At 36.6% G+C, this 25802-nt stretch overlaps 2 protein-coding genes across 6 annotated transcripts; both read right to left on the minus strand.

Moving 5' to 3' along the window:
• Positions 1-112: 112 nt before the first annotated feature.
• On the minus strand, positions 113-12910 carry l3mbtl1b (L3MBTL histone methyl-lysine binding protein 1b). 5 transcript variants are annotated; one of them, XM_049464200.1, is made up of 21 exons: positions 12628-12910; positions 9016-9131; positions 8177-8366; positions 7292-7466; positions 7042-7156; positions 6900-6951; positions 6617-6711; positions 6379-6483; positions 5818-5953; positions 5371-5462; positions 5050-5201; positions 4723-4799; positions 3977-4062; positions 3663-3773; positions 3210-3324; positions 2805-2904; positions 2067-2267; positions 1868-1932; positions 1614-1759; positions 1406-1468; positions 113-1260 (listed from the first exon to the last, which is right to left on the minus strand). In XM_049464200.1, the coding sequence occupies exons 2-21, from the start codon at positions 9124-9126 to the stop codon at positions 1132-1134; spliced, it is 2316 nt and encodes a 771-aa protein (XP_049320157.1). In that variant the 5' UTR covers positions 9127-9131; positions 12628-12910; the 3' UTR covers positions 113-1131. The 5 variants fall into 5 exon arrangements, with proteins under 5 accessions (XP_049320157.1, XP_007236581.3, XP_049320163.1 ...); XM_007236519.4 differs by lacking the exon at positions 12628-12910 and adding an exon at positions 12520-12608; XM_049464206.1 differs by lacking the exon at positions 12628-12910 and adding an exon at positions 10461-11006.
• A 3889-nt stretch (positions 12911-16799) lies between these two features.
• On the minus strand, positions 16800-25364 carry sgk2b (serum/glucocorticoid regulated kinase 2b). Its single transcript, XM_007236515.4, has 12 exons — positions 25251-25364; positions 25025-25100; positions 23907-23976; positions 23684-23724; positions 23500-23557; positions 21358-21441; positions 21141-21272; positions 20923-21035; positions 20601-20820; positions 19417-19572; positions 19036-19125; positions 16800-18282 (listed from the first exon to the last, which is right to left on the minus strand). The coding sequence occupies exons 1-12, from the start codon at positions 25315-25317 to the stop codon at positions 18163-18165; spliced, it is 1227 nt and encodes a 408-aa protein (XP_007236577.3). The 5' UTR covers positions 25318-25364; the 3' UTR covers positions 16800-18162.
• Positions 25365-25802: the final 438 nt, after the last annotated feature.

A 25802-nucleotide genomic window follows, 5' to 3' on the forward strand; every position in this document is an offset into this window, starting at 1 on the left:
TTTATTTTTTGGTCTAGACCAAGTTCAAATACTATTAAATCATCATTTATCGATAGGTACACCAACTTTTGCATGCAACTGTAACACAAATAAACAAATGACTGTCCTAGACTTTAAATCAGAGCTTCATTTTATTTCATCAGACTCCATTGAGCACTATAGCTTACATTAGGTCTGTAAATTTTCAGTTAAACCTTTCAGCAAGTTTTGTTCTGTACACTCACACACATTCCGTCAGGTCCTCTGAGGATCAAAACACATATCTGTAGATCACATGGAGGAATTTACTGTACAGCAAATTTACAGTTTCTAAATGAATTTCACAAAGCACAAATTTCATACTAATAATACACACCAACTGAAACATTCATTGAAAGATTTTCCCCAAACCAAGAGATTCCTCAACGCAATAGAGAGGAAAAAAAGCACACTCTCTTTCATGCATAGTCTTTCATAATTTTACATAAGTGGTCACACTCACACAAACACACACATGCACACACATCATAATGGTCTTACATATACATACTCATTCTGACCATTTTGGGAAGTGTGTGCTCATTTACAAAGATGTGGTTTTTGCATCTTTCTAAAAATTACTTTGTACATTTCAAGTAAAAAGATCCACTAATGTGGAATTTATTCACACTTCCAACACCATTTAAGCAGAAATTTGATAACCATAAAATCATAAATACTATTAATAATTAACTGACGTTATGGTACCTCAGGACTATGCACTCTCCAGCCCAAAAAAGCTCACAAAGCAACCAGTCTATCAAACAAGAGGAAATAAATTAAGTTAAAGTAATGGCATTGCTAATGGCAATGTGAAGCAAGTTAGGAGCAAAAATGTGGATAAAGACAAAGTTAGATCTGTATCTGTGCAGCAGCAACATGGTCCTCCCACTCTTTTGAAACATTTTGATTGCTTAGTTTTAGGAGAGGACAATCAATCAATCAGTGTACACCAGCAGTTTACCAGATAAATCACTGTAAAAGTCTTTCTGCTAGATTATCTTACAGCCACAACTTGCCATCCTTCTAAGTGTACGGATTGGACACAGGTGGGACAAGATTCAGGAAAAATGATTGGACACCAGTCTGATCCGCTGACACTTGAGGGCTGGGCTACTCCTCATCCGCGCTCTTCAGCATTAGAATACAGTTGTATATTTTGAGAGCTGGGCCTAACTTGATGCTTAAAATTTTAACGATGTCCGACTGGGTGAGAAGGAGGAAGGCCTCACCATCAATTTGCTACAATAAAAAAGAAGAACGAAAAAAGAGGAGAAATGTGTTCAGTCATCAATTTAAATTTTGCATTTTGAAGTTATTTATTTATAACAGATAGTCTATATGGACTCAAAATCCAGCATATTTCACTGAAACATATTTTTTTTACCTCATTCCTGAAAATGGTAGCATGTTCCCTGCAGCCTGGTAACTTCCGTACAAATGTGGCAACCTAATGAAAAATGTCAAATAGTGACCAAATAAATACATGAAAAATCACTATGTTTCATTTGTGCAGACAATTAAGCCAATAATACATCAGTATGCAAGTCTTGCTTTTCTGTAAGTTTGTTATTATATATACATTTGGTTTTTACCTCTTCTGTGTTCCACTTGGCCACAGTCTTGGCATTAAGGCCTAAGGCTTCAGGCAGCAGTTTGCCGTGCTTTTCCCAACATTGCTGAAACTTGGGCGGTTCCCATCCGCAGAACACAGAGTCATGCAAGAACTGCTGCAGAGAGTCTACAAAAAAGACCATTCAGAGATTATAGAGTATGCGGATCAATGCTTCTGTTTCACAATATCTATATAGATGTGTCACATAAATCAAAAAGACATTCTAGGAACTACCTTTTCCATTTCCTTCATGCTTCACCTGATGGGGCTTCACACATTTGGCTGCAGTGGTGGTAGTTCTACAACAGAGAGAGAAAAAAATTAATTATAGACCACATACAGTGAAAGACTGCTCACTTCCCACACACACAGACTGGAGTACCTGTCCAATTCTCACTCCTTTTGCTATCACTATGATTTATGGGGACTCTACCTTGCTGGCAGTGGGTTGTCTGGGCTTTCCGTGGGCTCTAGGCTGTTCCCAGTGGGAGTATGAGCAGATGTTTGATTAAGTGACTCAGTCCGACGATGTCTTGGAGGTCCACTAAGAGTGACCGGTCTCTCTCCGCTTAGCCTGTCCGGTACAAGCCCTTCTTTATTTAGGTTCAGTTCTGAGTATGGACAGCTTACAGCCCTAACATAAACAAATAGACAGCCTTTCATTGTTAAATCGTCATGTTAAAAAAGCAATCAAATAAAAATAATATGAGTGATGCATGTCAGTGATGTCATTAACATGCATATAGATTCAGCTCTGATTTAAATCAGTGCCACTACATTTTCTGACATTTCATTTTATGACCACAGAAAATAATTAAACCCAATAAACACATGGGGGCGCCATTTAAAACCTACCAAAGGATAAGCAATTCTGAAAAGTTTATTGGCTAATATACACTGCTCTGACCACAATTTTTTGAAGACCCCTTCTAACAAATGAATTCAGGTACTTTAGATGGTACCTACTGCTGACACAGATGTGCAAATGCACATACATAGCTTGTCCAGTCTGTGTACAGAACAACTGTGTTCTCTGGATTGTAACCCGATTGTAGTGTGCTAGAACGTGGGCACCTCAGACCACCTCATGAAGTGGTGTTTACTGTTTCAGATTTATAGGATTTGGCCTTATCCATACTCTTGACTCTGAGTGTTTACAATAATTACTAACGTGTAGTGTGTTCCATAGCGCGGCCCTTTGATGTGCCCTACACCATTGCATCCTGGAGTAGGGCAGCCTTGTCCTGGGGGTGCTGGGGGTTCACTGGAACCTGAAAGAAATACAAATGAAATTTGTAAATGTAGCTAGAGGTATATAGAAGAAATGAACAACATTTTCACCAAATGCAAGCAAGAAAAGATATCCCTGTTGAACAAAAACCTTATCATTATTTACAGTGTGAATCTGGTGGTTGTTCTTTACATTGTGCCAAAAAAATCATGATGAATTGACCAAGTTCCAAAATTCTCTGGAATAAAATGTTACTTGATGTCTATAGAAAGGTGATGTTTTTGAATGACAATGACAATAATGTGTTAATAATGATTATATGCTGATGTATAGAACTTGTGCTACCATTAAAGTGTTGAAGAGGATGACCAGTCTTTTGGCACCAACCCACAGGATGCAGGTCTGGGCTATCAGCATCAGCCCAGTAATCATACTCCTCAGTCCAGCCATCAAAATGAATCTGCAATAAATACAATTAATCAAATACATATACAAAGTGAATAAAAGTCAATGTCACAACCTGATCAAGTGTACAAAAACTGCTTTTTTTACTGAAAATGTACAAATTAACAGAAATGATGAACAAATCAAAATTTAATTGAATTTAAAAAGTGCAAAGCCAGTTCTGGGTAACACACAAGTTATGTATTTTTTAATAGCTAGACTAACTCAATGCACAAGAATATAAATTGATGTACAAAGCTATGTTTTTTGCATTTGGTATTAAACTCTTTACACAGAATAAGCCAATAGAGAGCCAATTTTTCTAAGTGTGTATAGACAGGACCAGTGCCATACCTTCACTCTGAAATCCTCTAAATCAGATATAGTAGATACACGAATAAGCATGGGGTTGCGTTTGTCCACTGACTCCAGCTTCATCCCCACCTGGAAGCCATGTGGGGGTCTCTGCAATGTTTTTTTTTTTTTTTTACATATGGCATAGTTTTAGAATATAGTTTTAGAATACAGGGACAGCATTAAAACAGTGATTTGTTAAAAATTAAGATAAAATAAAACATTAAAAAATCCATAGGTATATTAAAATATTGTCTATGTATGTATCATTTAGTAAATTCGACTCTGTACAATGATGAGATGATTAGATTCACCTGTTTGAAGGCTCTAGCTGGTGCAGCCTGGGATCCAGTCTCCTCCAAGTATTTCTCCCACGAGAAACTTTTTGGTTGCTTGTATTCTGAAGATACACATTCACAAACAGACATGATATACTTCAGCCCCACAATGCAGTGTGACGCTCAGCTTCAAATCACGTTTGTATATATCATCAATTGTCTGGCAAAAATCTCCATTGTTAACTTTTTAACAAAATCTCATGAGTGAAATAAAACAGAAAGAGCTGTATATAAAAAATGGGGTAAATCATAGAATATTGGTGAAAGGAACAGTGTGCACCTGTGTGGCCTCTCTGATGACTAAGGCTGAATCTGGCAATACAATATGTCTCCTAATAAAGGGGTTATGATTCAATACGTTAATGCAAGAGGACATAATCCTACCTATCCTCGTAAGAAAATGTGTGGATGTGTATTGGATGTGCTACACAAAATCTGCCAGGTGAATTATTAAGCTGCATGGGATAGATTATTGCAGAAACTCATCAGGAACCTATGCCAAGACCTTTGTTATTGCATATTGTTGCATGCTACTTCTGTATGAGCAGATAATAAACATGACCAAGAGTTGGCCATATCAATCTAAATATGTTATCACTTATTGGTTCTGGTAATGTTTATCTTCCTTTAAACTATTTTGGCATCTTTCAGGAGTACATTTAGCATCCTAGGGTTAGGGGGAAATTTTCTAACAAAAAAATTATAATAAAAATACACCTCACCAGCAGGTGTGGTCAGTGTTAACTCTGTGTCTTCACAGAATCCAACTGGATGAATATATGGACTGCTAGCATCACACCTAGTAAAATTGAAAGATTTAAACATGCATGAACATATGTATTTATACAAAATAAAATAAATGATATTGGGAAGTTATAATGCGTCTCTAGTAGATTTAATGGAAAATGAGAACAGTGTTAATATTCTTTAGCTACAAACAGCAAAAAATGATGACACAAATAGCCCTAAAATATTATTACAAAATTATAGAGTATGTTTGCGATAACATTAAAAAATGTTGGCGAATGATGTGGCACACCCCTACATACCAGTAATCATATGTATCATCCCAGTTGTCAAAGTGAATGAGAAGACGGTTATCCACAACAGCAGAGATGGTTGCTACGCAGATGAGTGATGGATTTTTCCTGTCGACAGCTTCTAACTTCATCCCAGCACGGAAACCTGAGGGGGTCACTGACTGCAAAGGTGAAATTACAGACATCACTGTAACACACCATCAAACATACAAGTTACAGCACAAAAATAAACCGAACAGCTGAAAAAACAATGCAGTGCACTCATAAAACACTTGCAAGTGTAAAAGAGTACATATTTAGAAGGGAAGAGTACACAACACCATTACTTACTGTATTAAGACTTTTAAAGAGATGTTTGGGTGCCAGCTGGCCTCTACAATTTTTAACATAAGTATTCCAGTTAAATTCTCCATCTCTGCAACCTACCAGTAAAAAATAAACACACACACAAATGAATAAACACATTTCACATTTTTGTATTAAATGCTTTTAATCAAAATAAGTTTGTGCATTAAGTGTGTGTACTATATATATATATATATATATATATATATATATATATATATATATATATATATATATATATACACACATATATATATATATACACACACACACACAAATACAATAGATAATTGTTACACACTTCTTTTGTCATTAACAAAAAACGATGCTCAGCAAAATGTGGCAAAATAATGGAGGTTTGTAGCTTCATACTGTTGCTTAAAAAGTAAATCTGTTCATTCCCCCCAGGCCCCTGTGTGTTTCACTAAGCACCTTTAGGTAGCAGCAGCTTGAGGCCCATCTTTTCACACCAGCCTGGCGGCTTCACATCCCAGGAGTCTGCATTCACCCAGAAGTCGTAGCACTCAGGGTAACCATCGAAATGAAGTCTTATTCTATAACCTTGGACCTGAGAAGACAAATATGTAAAGTGACTGCAGTTAGTTATCCTGAGCAAATTCATTTTCCATACTAAACTGCAAAACTGTAAATTTTTTTTTTTTTTTTTAGGCCATTTCAAATAATGTAAGAAAGCATTTTGAATACTCCAAAATGTACTCCAAAATGCCTGAGAAAGTTGCATAACATAAAAATTATCAATATTACAGCATTTGTGTTGTTTTCAAAATAACAGACACAACAGCAATTTTATGTAAAAATACTGTTAACACAAAATTAATTTAAATAAATATTACAGGAAATATATATTTTTCAAAAAAACTCAACACTACTCTTACAACAGGAGCACTCATGCAGCATAAAAATAAACAATTACTAAAATCCTCTTAGTGCTCTTAGTGTGGCAACATGCAGTGACCTTTGATCGTGTGTTACCTCTGCCACAGTAAGCACACAGAAGAGGGCAGGATGACAAGGGTCCAGACCTTCCAGCTTCATTCCCACTTTAAACATGTTCCTGCTCTGTGGAAAGGATTGGTGCTATAACAAAAACAGAGAGAGAGAGAGAAAGAGAGAGAGAGAGAGAGAGAAACATGCCACCCTCAGTATAAGATTCGTTATTTTTTAAATCTGTTATGATAATGTCCTTTAACATTGAATCTGAAGGTCTTACTTCTTTAAAAAGTTTCAAGGGTGCAGCCACTGCTTTCTCCTCCTCTAAATAAGCAGGCCAACTCCAAGCCTTCTTTTTCACTGGAGCCGTCGTTACTACAGCAACAGCATCATCACACCAGCACATTAGTACAATCCCCCCTTCCCCATGTTGTAATAGTAAAAATGATTTTTGTAACACAAACTATACTGAGATTATTTAACTAGGCAAAAACACTCTACCAGTGATATCTGCTGTATCTACTACATTGAGAGAATGTTTATATGTGCTTTTATAGACATACCTAATCTGGCAATTTTAGCTGCTTTTCTGCCTTTTGAAGTTTTAACTCTCTCCTGAAAGGTAAATAAAGAATAAAAGATTTTATTAAGAATAAAATATAGCATTTGTATGAACATGTGTCTACGCATGTGCATGCATATCACCTCCTCTTCTTCGATGTTGTCCTCATCCTCTTCCTCAGACTCCATGAACATCTTCTTCTTCTTCCGGACACGTTTACCTAAACGCTCACCTTCTCCGGTATCAGCTGGAGTTGACCTGCAAAATCCCAATCACACACATACTCTCTTAAAACGGTCAGTTATGTGATAAAAATGGTTTAGTACAGCAAGGCCAATCAGCTGTATAAATTCAATTCACTATGTGTGTGCATAGGTGTGTGCAATTGCTTACCTGCCACTGCTAGGCTGAACACATGCAGGACTGCAGAATTTTCCCTGGAGAAAAGATGACAGGGAACCAGAATGTCCACAGGTCTTACACCTGCCCAACTCTGTGCTGGTGCCTTCCTCGGGGCAAGTGCCAACTGCAACAGAACCCACTGCCTGTGCCTGCTGACCAGAGGGAGCTGCAACAGCACCACAATAACAGAAGAACCTTAAAACATGATTTCTTATGTTGTCTTTGGCTTACCAGCTTATCTCATGATACAAATTCTGAAGAAGCCAGATTTAATCTTTTTATGTCCGCAAGTATCCATTCCCCGCTTTTAATTAGTGAGCTGGCCTACACTGAGGTGAAGTCATGGCCAACATAACACACAGATAGCCTACATCATCTCATACCATCAAAGGGGGGACCAACTCCGTATTCAGGCCTATGGGTTAAGAATGGATCATAAACCTGTAGGTGTCCCAATATCGGGTATACAGTGTCTATACAGTGTAGTTAGAAAGTCTGTGTTTTTTTGTTTCTGGGACACTTATTTTGTATATTGGCCATCTAAATGTAAATTATTGACATCAAGGGTCATCAAATACCATGCCTTGACTACTGTGTACTGTTAGAATCCTGAATAAATCTGATTTTGAATATCATTGAAGTACATGCTTGTGGGGTTTAATTAAGGGAGTTGTTCTAATATGTTCTAACAAATATTAAATATTATCAAACTCCTGCAGAATACTACATTCACATATAATAACTTATGGTTCCCCTGTTTGACTTTTTGTTCATTGCAAGGCAAATAATTTAAATTGAATTTATATTTAAAACACTACAGCAATTTAGAATTTCCCCAAATTGTTCCCATGTACAAGTACCCACATGTACACTCACCCACAGTCTCTCCTGGTGCACCTATGGGTGCTGGATGGGTCTGATTTGAGGGGTTGGGTGGTCGGTTAAGTTCAGATAATGGGTTGCTCTTGGAGGTTGCAGTCTCAGTCTGTGGGCATGCTGGCTGGTCTTTATCTTTAGGTTCTGGATCCGTTACAATTTCCAATGTGCCAAATTCTGTCATTCTGAACTATTTAAAAAAATATATAAACATATATATTAATTAATTTCACATGCTCATACAGTAACTGCCACACATATGATGCCAACTACAGCTCAAAAGATTGAATTTATTGTTTTAGTAGTATAAAACAACTTGTTGTTTTCCTGCCCAGGTTTAGTCTCATCTAATTTGAGACATGTTTCTTTTAATATAGAATCTCCATTCAGAGAGCTATGTAATCCAAAATTATGCTGCTAAACACAACATTGGAGTATAGAGGATTCTCTGATCATTATGTAAAATGTAAATAAAAAAATAAATAAAAGCACAATTAAAATACACAATTACCTCATATTTGCCAACTTGTAACCAATTTTCAGACTTATCATTAAACAGTGATATAAATAGCTAATAAACACATATTTCAGTTTTTATATTTTTACATTCACGAAAAACGTTAAAATACCTTTTTAGTCCTTAGCTTATAGTATTTAAAATTACAATTTGATAAACACTAGCCTTAAATTACAGAACAAGTGATCCAAAATGTTTGAATAGCTGTGTATACTCGTTTAATTTTGTATATCACATCGTGGAACAAATTAGATACTCCAGTCTACTCCAAAAATCTGTAACAATAGCAGATAATAAGGTTTATGTCATTAAATCCTTGTACCCTGATGTCACTGCCAGGCAATGTAGCTATGCCATCCTTCCAATCAAGTGCAGTCATCATGTCAAAGTCTGTTCCGGGGGCAGAGGCATCCTTGGGAGGTGCGTCTGTCATTTTCCCTGAAAGAGTATTTGTACATGTTATATCTGTTCTGCAGCTTATCATGATATTCTAACTTGCTTAAATAGTCAAAGAACACAGTAATATGTTAACTATCTGTAGAACAATTTACAACATCAAGAAACAGCAGGGCACACTCAGTATGTAAATAAATGTGTTACATAAGGGTAAAAATACAGCAGAGGGACATGCTAAAATATCACAATTTGGTGCTTTCAATCATAACATTAATGTCCAACTGGGACCATAATACTTTTAATAACCCACAATTTTAGAAAAGTGGTTCTATAATATTATTATAGATTGTAATTCAAACTGCTTTGAAGAGTTGCTTTGGAAGAACAATAAAGGGTGTGTTCAAAGAATAGCACCTATCTACCTGCTATACTATAAACATACTCTAATCTGTTTTGCAAATAAACTATATTAATACAAATGTGTTAATATTTAAGCATAACAAATAAACTCATCACTACACATTTCATTGTCGACTATTCATTATTTGTAACAGTTCTGCATTACACAAAGTGCTAGGGACAGAAGCACAATGGGAGTTGGGTAACAGTTAAATGGCTCACTCACAAAGGTTTCCAACACAACAGATTACATATTTACTCATTAAATATTAGTCATTTCCAAGTTTTAACAACATCTAGACGATTAAATGCATGTTAAATCTCATGTTCTCAGGTTCCTATCGTTTTTGAGATGGCAGAGGAAATGGCAGAAATAATCACGGACTAATCAAAAAAATAATCATCAGATTAGTCAACTAACGATTATTTTGGTAGTCAACTAATCTGATGATTATTTTTTCGATTAGCCAATGATTATTTCTGCCATGTTCTCAATCTCTAAAAAACGATAGAAACATAAGAACATGAGATTTAAAAGTGTCTCCTGGCTTCCCAAAGCCCCACATACTGTAGGCCTGCCTACTTCTGGCCTCAGTCTGGACTCGGGAGCGCTCAGATCCGCACCACACCCCAGAACTTGCTCGCAGTTCGCAGGGGAAGAGCTGGACCGAGCCCTCGGAACATGTTCCCGAGTCTACGCCAGGGGTGCAGCCGGAGGTACGCCCGCAACTGCACAATTACGAAAGAGCTGCGCGTGTCTGCGCCGTTCCCCCGCGTGGCCGCTGGGCGGCGACTGGTACAGTATGTACAGATTGCACCAAGCACTTAAACACGGGCAAAAACACGGATTTATAAATGTTTGCGGTGAAATTTGGTGGAAAACACGGTTGAAAATAAACTCCTACCATTTTCCTTTTCGCAATCTGGGGGTTTAAAACTGGGGCAGAAGGGCGGAATAAAAGTTAGACTAACAAGTTCAGCTTTCCGCTGTTTTTAAAGAATCTCGTGAAAGGTGCAGGCTGGGTGATGCCCGCAGACTTGTGGAGGTCCTTCAGTGGAAATGTCACGTATCTCCGTGTTTTCCGCTGGAAAACTGCAGGTTTGGGCGTTTTTAGCTCATGTACAGTGAAGGCTGTGAGGCACGGCTGTAATAACGAACTAAAACGACCGTTTGAATTCAAATTAAATCAGCAGCTCGCGCGCACGCAGGGTGGCCGCGTCCTGCCGAAAATGGGCTTAAAACTCCGCTTAAAATGGTTTGTTTCTCGTTTTAAAGTGTTAAACTGAATTTTATTCCGACCATAAATAAAGTGTAGTAAATGCCTGAGCGCCCATTATTAGCATTCGGCTGACACAAAATGGCGGAGGAGGGCTAGCAAGCAAAGGGCCAGCGACACGTTTAAACTATGTAAATGTCTGCACTTTTCTGCTCCAAGTCGTTAAACACAGCCTTTACTCAGCGCAGAATTGTCGAGTTTATAACTTGCTCTGCTGCGAGTGAGTGTTTTCCCCTGGGCAGACAAACTCCTCACTTTCCCCTTGTCACGGAATGTCGTTAGCATCTCGGCTAGCCAGTTAAACCCGACTGTGGTCCAATTCAAACGGGCAGCCGGTGTCCTGCCGATTTGTGCAACCCAGCCATATGAGCTAGTTAGCGGATCTGCGCATGCGCTGACCCACATGAGAGAGAAAATATGGTTTTAGATACAGGCTTAGTTATTTTTTTCGTTCATTTTTTAATTTATTTGTTTTCTCCAGTTATATGTATATGTTAACTACAATCCGAGCCTACTGTTATTTGCTTGTGCTAAGTTACTTGTTAATTGTTAGTTCAATTAATACAAAAAAAATAAATTAATTTCTAACGATACAAATGCATTAACAGAACACAGATCCCTTATATAACTTTTTTCACATTAAATAGCCAACTAACTAGGTACATTATCTTGATTCTGACACTGTAATGTTGAATTATATTTATGTTGTGTTCAGGTGTATTTTAACCTACCTAAATTCTGAACTTGCTGTTATTATCTGTTTAAATGTTACTAAAAAGTGTCAGATAAATACAAAATACAACACAAAAAAAATCTCATCTCAATTTCAATCACACAAATGAACTAACCTCTCACCTAGCTACCTTACCTTATCTTACTATAGACTAATTCAAAAACATTTTGTATCACACAAAATAATTAACAACTGTAAATGGCAACTCAAATACATAAAACATGTAGATATGATTACCCTAAAAATATATAGTTAGCTATAAAATGTATTTATTATCACATTAATTAGCTAACCTAACTAAGTTACCTCTTCTTTATCCTGACATCGCGAGTTCTCGTGACAAGGAGTTTGCTGTAAATATCTGTTTAGTTATATGTAACACAATGTAAATAGTAACAAATTCAAATATTTAAAAAAAGAAAGCCTAATTTCGTTTCACATTACTTATAGCTAACTAGCTAGCTTAGTTACGCTACCATATCTTGATACCTTAACATAATACAGTAAGTGTAGCTAGGCCATCCAGACAGTTTAGCTACTAATCCAACCTAGTTAGCTAACTTGTTATATTTTGGCTGGGAATATTTAAAAGTACTGATAGTATGTTTTAAGCTATGTAGGTTATCTACCTGCTGTTTTGTTAAGACAGCTAGCTAACCTATAGATTTACCTACGAACATAGCAACACTGAGGTAACACGCTTTGGCGGAGTAGCACAAATGGACGGAACACCGGCTAGCGAGGAGTGCAACTAGCTTCAGCTAGAAAGGTTAGCTAGCCGGCGGACCGCAGTTACTTAAATGCGAAATAGCTGGCTAACAGTTTCGTGTCGCTTCTTTAAGCGAGAAAACACACGCAACTGATATTAAACGGACTTGCCAATCACACCTGAACAGCAGGACGGGCTCAGGCGCGCCCGAACCCGTGGAAAAACAGAGAAACGCTCGCTTTTAATTTCTTCTCCACAAACTTCTCACTTCTATTAATCTTTATCGCTTTAAACGCCGCCGCGGACACTTACGATGGCTGCAAACTGTTAAACAAACGCTTCCCTGCGCACCCGTACCGCTGTTTTGCCCATTTGCCCCGGCATTACTGCTGTATTTTAAAGAAAAATTGTGCAACTCACCTCGTTTCTCTTTTAACTCTTATTTTGAGCTGGATGGTTTGGCCGCAGCGCGCATGCGCAAGGTGTCCTACCTCTTGCCAACTTCGGAGCTCGATAGCTAAACTTCAACACAATCAGTTTTAGACTGATAACGCTGAATAAGATGGGACTGGGGGCTTCGATGATCTAGCTAAATAAGTTTTACCCCTCCTAACAGCTCTATATCCGCCCTAAACCTGTCTCTCCCTTTGTGCGTGTTTGCTCCAGAAACAGAAACACGTCTGCTGTTGTTCAGAGCAGAGTGATGGAGACACATGCGTCCTTCTGAGCCCAGGCAGACAGATGCAGGCCGCTCAGCCTGACATCAGCAGTGCACTTCCAGCTATTAAATATCTACTAGTATTAATATCAGATCCACTGATCTATAAAGCCATTCTGACTAGTCTTGTTACCAGGGATCTAATTCTGGGTGAAATGTTGACTAGTCACATGTCAGCATTGTCTATTTACCATTTTATTTCACTCTCTCTTATCTAAATTACATTGCAAGTAGAAATATCAATTACAGATACCTTCACTACATATCACATATATTTAGTATAAGTAGTAAGAAGTCAGGTCCACATACAATATAGTACAAATGCTAATTCTTACAAGATGCATTATATTGCCAAAAGTATTCACTCACCCATCCAAATAATTTAATTAAGGTGTTTTAATCACTTCCATGGCCACAGGTGTATAAAGCCTATTTACTAACTAACTGAGTGATTGTAGAAGCCTTACAGGCTTTACTGAACTGTCTGTCCAGGTACAAACATCTAGGCACACAGACTGCTTCTACAAACATTATTCATTCTACTAAAGAATGAGTTGCTCTCAATAGCTTGGTAAATTCCAGCGTGGTACCGCGATAAGATGCCTAAATATTCCAGAGTCAACTGTCAGTGCTATTATAACAAAGTGGAATCGACTGGGAATGACAGCGACTCAACCACAAAGTTTCAATCGCTACAGACACCCAAACTTCATGTGGTCTTCTGATTAGCTCAAAACCAGTAAAGCACAGAGAGCTTCATGAAATGGGTTTTCATAACAAACATAATGCAAAAGATGCAGTACTTTAAAGATTCTGAAGAAAAGAATGATGCTTCTCTGTCTGGCAATCTGTCGAGTGGACACATCTAGGTTTGGCAGTTGCCAGAAGAATGAAACATTGTGCCAAGTGTAAACTTTGGTGGAGGAGGGATTATGGTATTAGGTTGTTTTTTAGGAGTTTGTCTCGGCTCCTTTGTTCCAGTGAAAATAACTCTGATTGCTTCATTATACCAATACATTTGCAGGAACAATTTGGGGACACAACATCCCCTTTCTGTCCCCACATGACTGCGTACCAGTGCACAATGCATGGTCCATAGAGACGTGGATGAGTGAGTTTAGTGCGGAAGATCTTTGCCTGACCTCATCCAGATAGAGAATTTTTGGATGAATTACAGCAGAGACTGTGAGCCAGGCCTTCTCTTCCAACATCAGTATCTGATCAACAAATGTGCTTATGGAAGAATGGTGCAAAATTCCAATAAATACACTCCTAAACCTTGTGGAAAGCCTTCCCAGAAGAGTTGGAGCTGTTATAGCTGCACTTAGATAAGAGAGAAAACAGAGAGGTAAATTCCATGTAAATCAATAGTAGCATATGACTGCCCTTCTAAAAAAAATCAGCTCAAGACCAGCTGGTCACCCAGAAAGACATACCCTGTGCTGGTAGGATAGCTTGTTAACTAGCTCTTGACCAGCACAGGGTATGTATTCTCTGGGTGACCAGCTGGATTTTTTTTTTAGCAGGGTAGTCAGAATGACATTAATGATATGTGGTTTTGGTAATGTGACTTGTCAGAATGTCTGTACAGATATCTGATTATACTAATTTCATGGCGAATATCTGAAATTAGAATTTCTTCTAGTAAAAATATATTACAGAGTTCTGTAATTTGAGGATTTCGTAGTAAACAATGAGTTGTTTGCGGCTGGGTAGGGGAATCCGCTGATTTGGTGTTTCCTGTAACTCATCACGTGTTTAGCTTTTCACTAAAGACGAACAAGGTAAACAAGGCCCTCACTGCGCCATTAACACAGCATTAACACATCATATCTTCAAAGTTTGCCTTGTTACATTTATTACGAAACGTTAAACTGGATTTTATGGATTTTACGCAATCGGCAGAAGGAAGTGTGCGCAAACGCAGTGGCGTTTTTTACGGATTTGACAGCTGCAGTCGGTATGTAGTGAAGATGGAGCAAAGCGTGGTTCCATTGCTCCACCACTAGATGGCGCCGTGAGCGCACAAATATGGATGACTCGTGGGAGTCGATTCCAAGAGTCGATTGCACTGGTTTCTTGAATCATAAAAAATAATAATAATAAAACAATAGAGAATAATGTTACTCTGGATAATGAAAAGTACAGTATTTCTGCCTGAATGTATTTATTTATTGTTAAGGATATGTTTCTTTTTTATAGTTAGAAAGTTACGTGCCTGGTACCTGGAACATTATAACTGAAAATACAATAATACATTAATTAATAAATTAATAGATAAAAATCAAACATAAAATTTGTAATTTGTCTGTTTATTGCAGTGGATTAATTTATTTAATACTGTTATCGTAATAACATAATATAATTATTTTATTTTTAGTATTTTAGTTTTAGTATTCAGTACGTTCAGTATTTCTAACCAGTAAAAAACCTATAACATGATGGTAAAAGGTGTTTTCTCTCCCACATTATCTGAGATGATAGCAACTATGCTTTACTTGGGTGTGCAGATTTTTTTTTTTCGAGTGCAGTGGGCGGGGCTAATCTGCGGTTTGGCTAATAAAAATCTATTCTGATTAATAATAGGTCTTAATCTATGTGAAGTTAAGGAATATACAAAAAAGAATAAAATACACAATGTCTTTTGCAATAAATGCGGGGTCTGAAATGGTTAAGGTAAGTTCTACAAACAAAATATAATTTATAATTATATTATATTATATTATTATTATATTATTTTATTCGAACTGTAATAAATAAAACGTAAAAAAATAATAATATTAAATCAGGAGAATGTATTTATTGGAGCTCTACTATCCATTTTCTAATGGAAACCCCTAAACATTAGATATAAACACGTTTAATAGTTAACCTCTGAATTTAGTTAGATAGCTAGCAAAGCAAGTGTGGAGCTACCTTGCTATCTAACTACAGCGCAGTCAGATAAACTGAACAGGGTCTAGTTAGTCAAACTGTCCTATCCACCTCCGTTCAGCAGCTTTATGTGGATAGAAGTTTCAGCACTGGTAAGACACGTTTCTTATACATTTCTCTTTGTTTTCTGAGTTGTCAGATAACTCATATTTGTTGTGAAAGAACGTGTCAGTCTTTAGCCGAGTTAAAAGCTTTTGATTGTCGATGCTCAAATGCATTGATTCAAGGAGTCGATTCCCAGACTTCAGGCATCGTTCATAACTAGCACATGGGTTTGGTTCAGTGGTCAACAACACCACACCACTCTTCTACTTTTCTGATGGATGATACCAGTAGTTTTAATTACTTAGGGTTAGTTAATGTAGGGTCAAGTACTGATACATATTCTTTAAATTTGATTCAATTTGAATTTATTTCTATAGTGCATTAAAGATGCGAAGAGTGACTGACAAAATATTATGGATTTCCACTAGGATGTCATAAAAGCTTAGTATATGAGCATTAGGGGTGTGCGATATGGTTCTAAAATAATATCACAATATTTCAGGGTATTTTTGCGATAACGATATACTTGAAGATATAGGAAAACAAAAATAATTAATTCATTTCAGGAATGTAGTATATTAGTATAACAGCATAATCATAATGTGGCAAAATAAATAATATATCATAAAATAATATAATGCAGCAAAAAATATTGCAGAATATTTAGTGCATGCATATAAACTGCAAACTAAAACAAATATACAATAAATACACCTAAAGCTTCACAGTAAATAATAGACTACTTTTAAGACAGAACATCTCTATTATAACAATATGGATTTTTAATATCATGATATTCCTGTGTCACAATATATTGTATACGATATAATATTGCCCACCCCTAATGAGCATGATATGTAATGTTTCTATGTAGACAAATCAAAATCATTACCAATTTAAAATGTTTATCATCTGCTCTTTATTGTGTTGCAGTAATGAAAAATAAAAATCTAAACCAATCTTTAGTGACAGAATAAAGTAAACAAAAACCCATTTTTCCCAGAGTGAACCAAACTTCAATACAAATCACATCCTGCTTACAAGGGCCTTGATGTAAATATGAACTTCTGAGGAGGGCCTGAAGGCCAAAAAGTCTAATCCATGAGTGGGGAACTCTGGTCCTGGAGAGTTAGATTGCTACACCTTGGAGATTTACCCGCTTGAACTGTGTTTGACATCTAGCCCCTGTTCCCCAACCCTGGTCTAATTCAGCATTTGTATAATATGAAAATTACAGCAGCATATTCAGTATGCATTTTTTTCTGCTAAGTGGTAAAATGCAGGTACACACAGATAGGTAGGTTCTGCACACGAATAAAAAGCATGGAACAGTAGCTAATCATTTAAATGTACATTACTCAGTAACAATCAGGGTTAAGAGATCAACAATATTTGCTCTTTAAGGTGCATCAAACTTTGACAAATATGTTATTTACTCATGTCCTGTTACCTGAGCTGAACACTTAATCTCCTATGCCCACTCATAGTGGCTGGGCCCCTAACAGCCACACCCCAACATACATTTAACTCTAAAAAGCAGTATTTATCTAGGATTTTAAGAAGATCATTTTAGAAATTAGAACTTTGTGACATCAAATTATATTTAAAAACAAATTACAGACAATACATTATATAATCAATTGTGTAAACGGAAACTCTTACAAATATTATAAAACAAAAGTTCTGTTTGTGATACAGGCAAAAAAAAAATACATCTTCAAGATTTAAAAAACTTAAGGTAATATAATTATCTTCAATCAATTTACATCCAGCATGTTATCACTGCTTTACTTTTTCATGTATATTCTAACACTGTAATATACCCTCTAAACCAAACGTACACTTACATATCATATATATGCAATTACATTTTATAGTTAACATCCTTTTGCATTATTTTTCCTCGTTGAAACATGAAAAATACGAAAGTATAAAGAATATAAAGTACAAATCAAACTGTTATAAATGTTGGATTGATCTAAGAAGTACTAGGAAGACAGTGAAAACAGTACTGGTGTGCAAGCACAGTGGTCCAAAAATAATAAAATAAATAAAAAACTCAGTAAATGTGTGTTTAAATAAACATTCAAACATGAGAATCAATATCCAATCTGAGGAACAATCATCACATTCCATTAGGCACTTTCAGTACAGTAAGATTTGCTTCACATTCTGGTGAAATGTCTGCTGGTTTGTTTGTAGGGTTTAAAGTGTCTCAGCTCAGCGTCCACTGGTCTGCGTGGTCAGTGAAGAGACATTTAACTCATGTAACTGAAACCAGGGAACGTTGTCCCGGCCTCCTCAGATACACCCAGTGACGGTGGTACAGGAAGATTTGTGAAGGCAGGGTCAATGTTTGTCAGGTCATCAGGGCCAGACTGTAAACGAAATGGAGATTAGGTTCACAGGTTAGATAATGTCAGATGTTAAAGTTATGAGTGAGTTATGCAGGAACCCCCTTCTACTTGGCATGCTTGTACAGCGTATAATGACGCAGAATATAGCAGAAATGCTAGGCTTGGACGCATGGGCGTGGTAGTGGGGGAACAGTGGACCAGACTACCCATGGGCGTAGGAAGAGGGGCCCATGAAAATCCTGATTTTTTTTTGTTGTATAATTCATACATTTTGCATACATATTAATACCACTATAATAAACATATAGGACTCTGCATGTTAAATTATTCAACAACATTGGCTTGTTCAAACACGAACATACTTCCACGAGCTTCCAATAAAAATAGTTTACATGACTCCACACGCTACACACCTATCATTATAAATGACTGTGAATACTGCACTCTGCCAAAATGTAAACACCCTGTTTACAGCCACATGTGTGTATATGTAGTGTACAATCTGTCCTTGTGAAAGCCAAACATCATTAAAAGTAACTACTTGCGCAATTGCTTTAGTGCTGGATGGTGAAAAACTACAGATTTAAGGCTAAAAAGAAATAATCTGGCAGTATCTAGTTATGAAAACACAGAGGAATGGCCTCAAGTAGTTTTATATGTTTTTTATTATATAGCTCCAGGAATGAGATGTAATGAGGAAATCAGGATGTTAGGCATTGTATAAATAAGAAGCTGCCAGTTTGCAGATTTATGTAAAGTTCTCATTAAACTCACCAGTAAGGGGATGAAGGGAGGCCGGAGTTTCTTTGCCACAAGGTCATCCCACTGGATAGATGAGAAGAATGAGTGATGCTGCAGCTCTGCCTAAAAAAAGGGTCAAAGGGAAATGTAATTTAGCTCATAAATTCGTCCGGTGTATCTGTGTCTTAGGGCTGCATGATATTGAAAATAAATGTATCATATTAAATAATTAAATAATGAATAATGCACTCTGTGTCCCCAATGTTGAAGTAAAATAAATTATATTGGATGAATATAATCTTTTCTGTTTTTCACAACAAGCAGAAAATAAGTTGTTTAACTAATCAAATAACATTTTATTAAATTTGAAGTGCATATATTGTTCAGTGCTCGTGGGAATGTTCACAAATTTACCACATCATGTTTTGCTCCAAGTCTCTTAGCTCTGTCTCTGTTCAGCAGCCTCTTGAGAAGGTCTCTTCCAGCTTTGGAAACTCCATCCTTAAGAACCAGCGGCTGAAACATGATGTTGCTTAACATCAACATGCGGTCAGCACTGTAGAAAGGTGGCTAAGAAAAGACAGAGAAAGAGAAGTCCATTAGTCCTTTATTTTACTAGCCGAGTTTCTTTTTTAGTTTGATCTTAAAGCTATGTAGCCATATTAAAAATGTGCAAAGTCACAATTTTCACAAGTGAACAGCCAATACATGTTTGATGTCTAACTGTTAGTAATAACCTCTTTATGTGTAAATAATCCCATTATTACTTTAAGAACGTGTTTTATATTTGTTTAAACCCAGTTTTCACCCATTTTAAACTCATTCTAATTTCCATGAGGAAGGAATGCTAGGACTACCCCATCACTCAATGTCATCAGTACCAGAAGGGTGAAGGTTACATGAAGCCAGCCACTGCTTATTTTGGAACTACCAGTAACACATCACTGGACAGCTGTACACACTTGGAGGAGAACACTAACTGCCTGTTCAGTAATGGGGCAGGAGTGGGGCCATTCAATGTATGCTATTTAAAGAAATTTGATTTAATTTCAAAAAGAGCTACTGTTAGTTTGAAGACAAATAACACAGTTTGTTACAGAGTGTCAGAGACCATATACCTCAGTTAGCTCAAAGGTAATACTTTAGTGTAATGAAGCATGTAGTTAATACTAAACTGATGGAAAATGTCCATTACATGTTAACTACATTTTCCCTCCACCAGTGCAATACTGAAGAGAAAACAGCAGAAATCTAATGTCTTGGTTGATGAGTACTTATGGAAAGTTGCGAAACTTGATTTTTGCTGAGGTGCCCAGGTCTCATAATTATAAAGCATCTAACAGTCGGAGTGGGGATCTTAGCTCACATTATTCTCCGTCTTACAATTACTTTATAAATACAGGGCCTAGTAATATGCTCATACTCATTTTTCTTTAAGCAATAATAGGACAAATTTACAAAAATGGATTAGGTCTATTTCAAGCACTGCAGTGCATTTGAACTGAGATTTTCCATTGAAAGTAAAAAATGTAGTTTATGAGTAGTCTAGATCCCTCTTCATGAAACTGCCCTATTATGTTTCAGGTGGGTTCACTCACCAGACCATACAGCATTTCATGCAGCACGGCTCCCAGCCCCCACCAGTCCACGGTCCGATCATACTCCCGCTGCTGGAGAACCTCAGGGGCCAGATATTCAGGGGTTCCACAAAAGGTTCTGGTGGTTGCACGTCCGGCTATGCCCTCTTTACACAAGCCAAAGTCTGTTAGGACTACATGGCCTTCATTATCCAGCAAGATGTTCTCTGGTTTAAGGTCCCTGTGTAAGGTAAGTACAAGCACGACAAAGCTGTTTGAATATCTGTTTAATTCATTCATTATGCATATATCCACATTGTTCGTACTGGCTGTGTGTGTGTACCTGTAGACAATATGCAGAGAATGCAGGTATCCAAGAGCACTGGCAATTTCCGCAGCATAGAATCTGGCTCTAGGCTCCAGAAATGCACGCTCTCTCTGCAAGTGGTAGAAGAGCTGCCAACACAGATGCACACACACACATTGGCAATGTAATATAATGCATCAACATCTGCTTTCAACAAATATGTGTGTCCTTTCATAAACAGTGTGTGCACATACCTCTCCACCACCAGCGTAGTCCATCACTAGGTACAGCCTTTCTTTGGTCTGAAAGCTGAAGTGAAGTCTCACCAGGAATGGATGATTGACAGTCTTCAGTAACACACTCCGTTCACACATAATGTGTTCTTCCTATTAAATACAATACAGTCAGAACACACGAATACACACAGCCATCTGCAACACACTACAGATACAGAATGCAAAAAATACTCACCGCTTTTTTTCTAAAGACGATGTGCTTCTGTAAAACTTTGACTGCATAGTACCTATTGTTGTCCCTGTGCTTGGCCAGTAGGACCTGAGCATGGGTGGAGACAGATAGCATAAGCATAATCACTAACTGCAAAACTGGTCAATTTCAGCTTTGTTAAAAGTATATTTTAAGGTAACTCAACTTAGTTTTATTCAAAAGTTCTCCTAACTCACATTTGTCAGTGGTTTATAGCAATGAAGCACTAAGGCCTTGCTTTATTTGAACTTATGATCTCCTCTCATTGTATGAGCAGCAGTTAGACTGTAGGGCCGGTCAAGATCTTTGGAATTACACTACAGACGAACACAGTTCTGAGTAAATTTATCTTTCACAGAAATGTAAATGGTTTCACAGCTCTAAAGAGCAAATATCTCAATGTTAACTGCCTGCTTGTCAGAAGACAGTAGATCCTGTCATTTGATACAGTTAATCATCAGTTAATCATCATATATTATTAGAAAAGTTACATAAATATGGTTTTCAGGATACTACATATAATCTTTTAAAAAGCTATATCTCAGATAGAAGGCAGTTTGTTTGTGTAAATGGTTGTTATTCTAGTAGAGCTGAATTGCTTTGTGGTGTCCCACAGGGTTCTATTCTAGGACCATTGTTATTTCTTATTTATATTAATGACTTGTCTAATGTTTCATATTTTTCCCCAATAATGTTTGCAGATGATGTAACTCTAATAAATAGCCATTCAAATTTTGATACATTGATTAAGGATGCAAATACTGGTTTAGCTGCTTATGTAACCTGGTTTAAATTAAATAAACTTGTTTTAAATATAAAAAAGTCAAATTATATAATTTTTAGTGGACGAAAAATGTATTCTAAAAGCTTATCAAAAATTACAATTGAATCTATGGCATTGCCTAAAGTGTCAAGTTCTAAGTTTTTGGGAATCATTATTGATGAAAACTTAAGTTGGAAAGAGCAAATAGACTGGGTTAGTAGAAAAATAAATAAATCTATTGGTATAATAAGGAGGGTTAGTTATCTGGTTAACACAAAATGTCTTCTTACTCTTTATTATAGTCTTATTTATCCATATCTTTCATATTGTAATATAGTTTGGGGGAGTACATATTCTACTAGTCTTAGTAAAATTCTGGTTCTTCAGAAACGATTTGTCCGTATTGCAACACGATCACATCTAAATACTTCATCTGCTCCTTTATTTCAGAAACTTCAAATTCTCTCTATTTATAATATTAATATATTCCAAATATGTATCTTTATTTTTAAAATTTATTCGAATCAGGAAAATTTCCCAGAACAATTTATAAATTATTTTATTACAAATGCAGAAATACATAAGTATTCAACCCGTCATTCTTTAGATCTCCATCTTCCTAAATTTCTTTCTTGTAGAGGTCAGTATTCAATCAGATATAGGGGGACAAAACTGTGGAATAATTTTAATCATTTGGCAAAAAAATGTACATCTGTAAAACATTATAAAAGATGTTTAAAAGATCATCTGATGAATGTATTGTGAATATATATTTTTTTTTTGTTACATGTTTAAATTGTGATATTTTTTTTTGTTTTGTTTGTTTGTTTTGATGTTATATTTGTTATAATAGATTTTGATATTATTTAGGTAGAGACATTTTTTAAGCCCATGTTAGGTTTTTGGCTCTACCTGCACTATTTTGTTTATTGCTATTTCCATTTTGTGTTTATTGTTTTTATTGGTGCAAATAAATATAAATATAAATCCTGAGCTTGAATCCTGTCAACACCATGACCTTCCATGGTCAGGTGTCTGAGAATAGGAAGGCCTCCCCCTATGTTATGGGGGAGTTTTAACCTGCAGGTGAGAACTAACCATAAACAAATTGAGAGGGAGGACTAATGTTTTGTACATGTGCTAATGTTTTTTGAGACTCAAATCAATATGTATTGTTGAAAAGAATGAGTTTCAAAAATAAAAAAATGTGAGTTACAAAAAAACATTTGGCTGAACTATATTGAGTTATAGATTTAGCTGAAATCCAAATGGTTTTCTTAAGAATTGCCATAAAACAATAATATGCATATACTTAATTTCACATACTAAACTATACTGAATAATGGCACAAAGGAAGATTTTACCTTTCCAAAACTGCCTGTCCCAATCACCTTCAAGTAATCGAAATCCGCTGCTGAAGCCCTGTTAACACAGAAACAAATATATAACAGTCTGTTGGTCTGTCTTTTGGCCTTTGTGTTTGTTTGACCTAGTGGGCCTGCTATATGCAGTACGTGTAGCCTAAATATGTCTGTATGTCCTACTTACCGCCCCCTTTCCAGCTCCTGTGCTGAATTGGTGAAACACAGCTATTAGAAAAAGAATAGACAATGTTAGCAGAGCTCAGAGTGTGCAACAGGACACCACACACTCACTAAACAGTACTAAATGTAACTATACCCTAAAAGTTCAACTACAGCCCTTTTTATTCACACTTGCCATTCAGACTTGCATTACATACTTGCTGAGCAGATCTTATGAGCTCACTTACAGCAGCTGCTCCGGCCTCGTCACAGACACTGCCCTCTGGCCTCAGAAAACACTCAGAGTCCATACTGGAACTGAGAGAGAGAAAGAGAGGCAGACGTGCAGAGATACCATTAGGGTAATCAAGAAACCCAGTATGTTTAAACTAGTGTAAGTTAATGCACAAGTCTAAGTAACTCCCTCCAGAAATTAAATGCTTTAACCAACAATTGGATCATTACTTTGGATTTTAATCTATAAAGCAATGCCCAGCTATATTCCTAACCAGGTAAGGTTACCTGAAGAGGAATGTCTGACCTCAAACGGCCTGTTAGGGTAAAGGCATGCTTCCATACTCACATTCTATAGATGATGAAATGTTTAACATTTTTGATTAGTAATTTAATGTGATAGAATTTTGTGTAGTTACATCTTTAAAAAACAGTTACCCATACACTTAATTATACAAAAAAACTTTTACTGGATATCACTTTCTGACATAGCCAATTATTGTCCTGACTTTGTTGTGCTAATGCCAAATAACCCTTTAACTTTAGTAGATATTATCAATTTAGTCTGTTTTATAATTGCCTTGTCCTAATTTCCTTGACCTAGAATGGTACAGAGGACCCCTATTCTCAGACCTATGTGTAACTCTGAGAGGTATACCATTGCATGGGCTCACAGATATTAAGGCTTATGGAGAAGCTGAGATAGTAAGTGATATATGATTAAAAAAACACATATATTCACAAACATATTTACTCATTTTTACCATATTTAGTCACAATCCAATGAAAAACAAGTATCTTTAAAACAGCAACTTTAGAACTTTCAATGAAATTCAATGCAATGTAAAAAGATATTATTTCAGGACAATTTGGAGGATTTCTATAGGTATTTTGAAAAACATTTGACAAAGTGTAAGGGACAGTTTATGTGTTCAAATTATCAACAAAAAATTAGATAATTACAAAAAAAAAAACAATATGTTTTTTTTATATGTTTTTATATTTAAATATTTAAAGTTTATATAGCTTAGTGCTTAAAATTTTTTAAGTCATTGAATTCACATTTAAAAATTAAGAGTTAAAGACACATTTAGCAGTGTCGACGGAAAATGGCCATTCAGCTGAAACTCACTGCTCATAGACTGGATGACTGGTCCCAAACTTCTGCAGCAGGTCTGTAGATCCAAACTTCTTCTCTTTAATTAAAGCTGTAAATTCATTCAAACAAGAAAATATTTTATTTTTCGTCATAAATATTTTTTTTATCATGAACAAAACTGAGTCATAAAAAGGTTGAATACGAATTGTCCCAGTTACAATAAAAAAAAGAATTTACATATGATTTTATATTTACTTACCAGCGAAGTAGGACACTATCCCCTTCATTTTAGCGTAAGTCACGGGCCCCCGCCTGTTCTTCACCATGTTTAATCTCAGCACAGACTGTTCTAAACTGACTGACTGAGTATAAGTAACTGAGTGACTGAGTGAGGGGTAAATGGGTGGGTGTGAGGCTCGCGCTGCACCGGTCAGTTCTGGTTGGGGGGAGGCCGTGACCGGCTATTTTCTGCAGAGCACGTGGTCCTTCCGAGGACCCATGACATCACGCCTGTCGCCTAGATACCGCATACTTGCCCACCTCAGCTCCTCCATAGGCCTGATACCCCCCTTCTACCCCACTGATACCCCCCTCATATACCCCCTGCGCTGCTCTAACTCTCACACAGCCACTCATACAGAGAACTGAGTACCCCTGAAGTGAGGGAAGTGAGGAAAAACAGAATACAACAACTAAAGCAAGTAAATGTTTTACTACAGTTTGTGACTGAACTGAACCTTTTCAGGCCCTGCGTCCATTACAATAGACATCATGTATTTTCTTATTTTTTCAAATTCCAAAACACTTATTA

This window comes from Astyanax mexicanus, chromosome 1 (genome assembly GCF_023375975.1).
Source record: "Astyanax mexicanus isolate ESR-SI-001 chromosome 1, AstMex3_surface, whole genome shotgun sequence".
In the NCBI taxonomy this organism is placed as follows: domain Eukaryota; kingdom Metazoa; phylum Chordata; class Actinopteri; order Characiformes; family Acestrorhamphidae; genus Astyanax; species Astyanax mexicanus.

Coding starts and splice junctions, on each gene's coding strand:
- l3mbtl1b (XM_049464200.1), bottom strand. CDS start 9,126: ATGACAGACGCACCTCCCAAGGATGCCTCTGCCCCCGGAACAGACTTT. Junction 8,367..9,015: donor TGCCTGGCAGTGACATCAGG/GTACAAGGATTT, acceptor TTTTTTAAATAG/TTCAGAATGACAGAATTTGG. Junction 5,954..6,378: donor GTGTGCTTACTGTGGCAGAG/GTAACACACGAT, acceptor TTGTCTTCTCAG/GTCCAAGGTTATAGAATAAG.
- sgk2b (XM_007236515.4), bottom strand. CDS start 25,317: ATGGTGAAGAACAGGCGGGGGCCCGTGACTTACGCTAAAATGAAGGGG. Junction 21,036..21,140: donor ACTACGCTGGTGGTGGAGAG/GTATGTGCACAC, acceptor CTGTGTTGGCAG/CTCTTCTACCACTTGCAGAG. Junction 19,573..20,600: donor ATGAAATGCTGTATGGTCTG/GTGAGTGAACCC, acceptor GTCTTTTCTTAG/CCACCTTTCTACAGTGCTGA.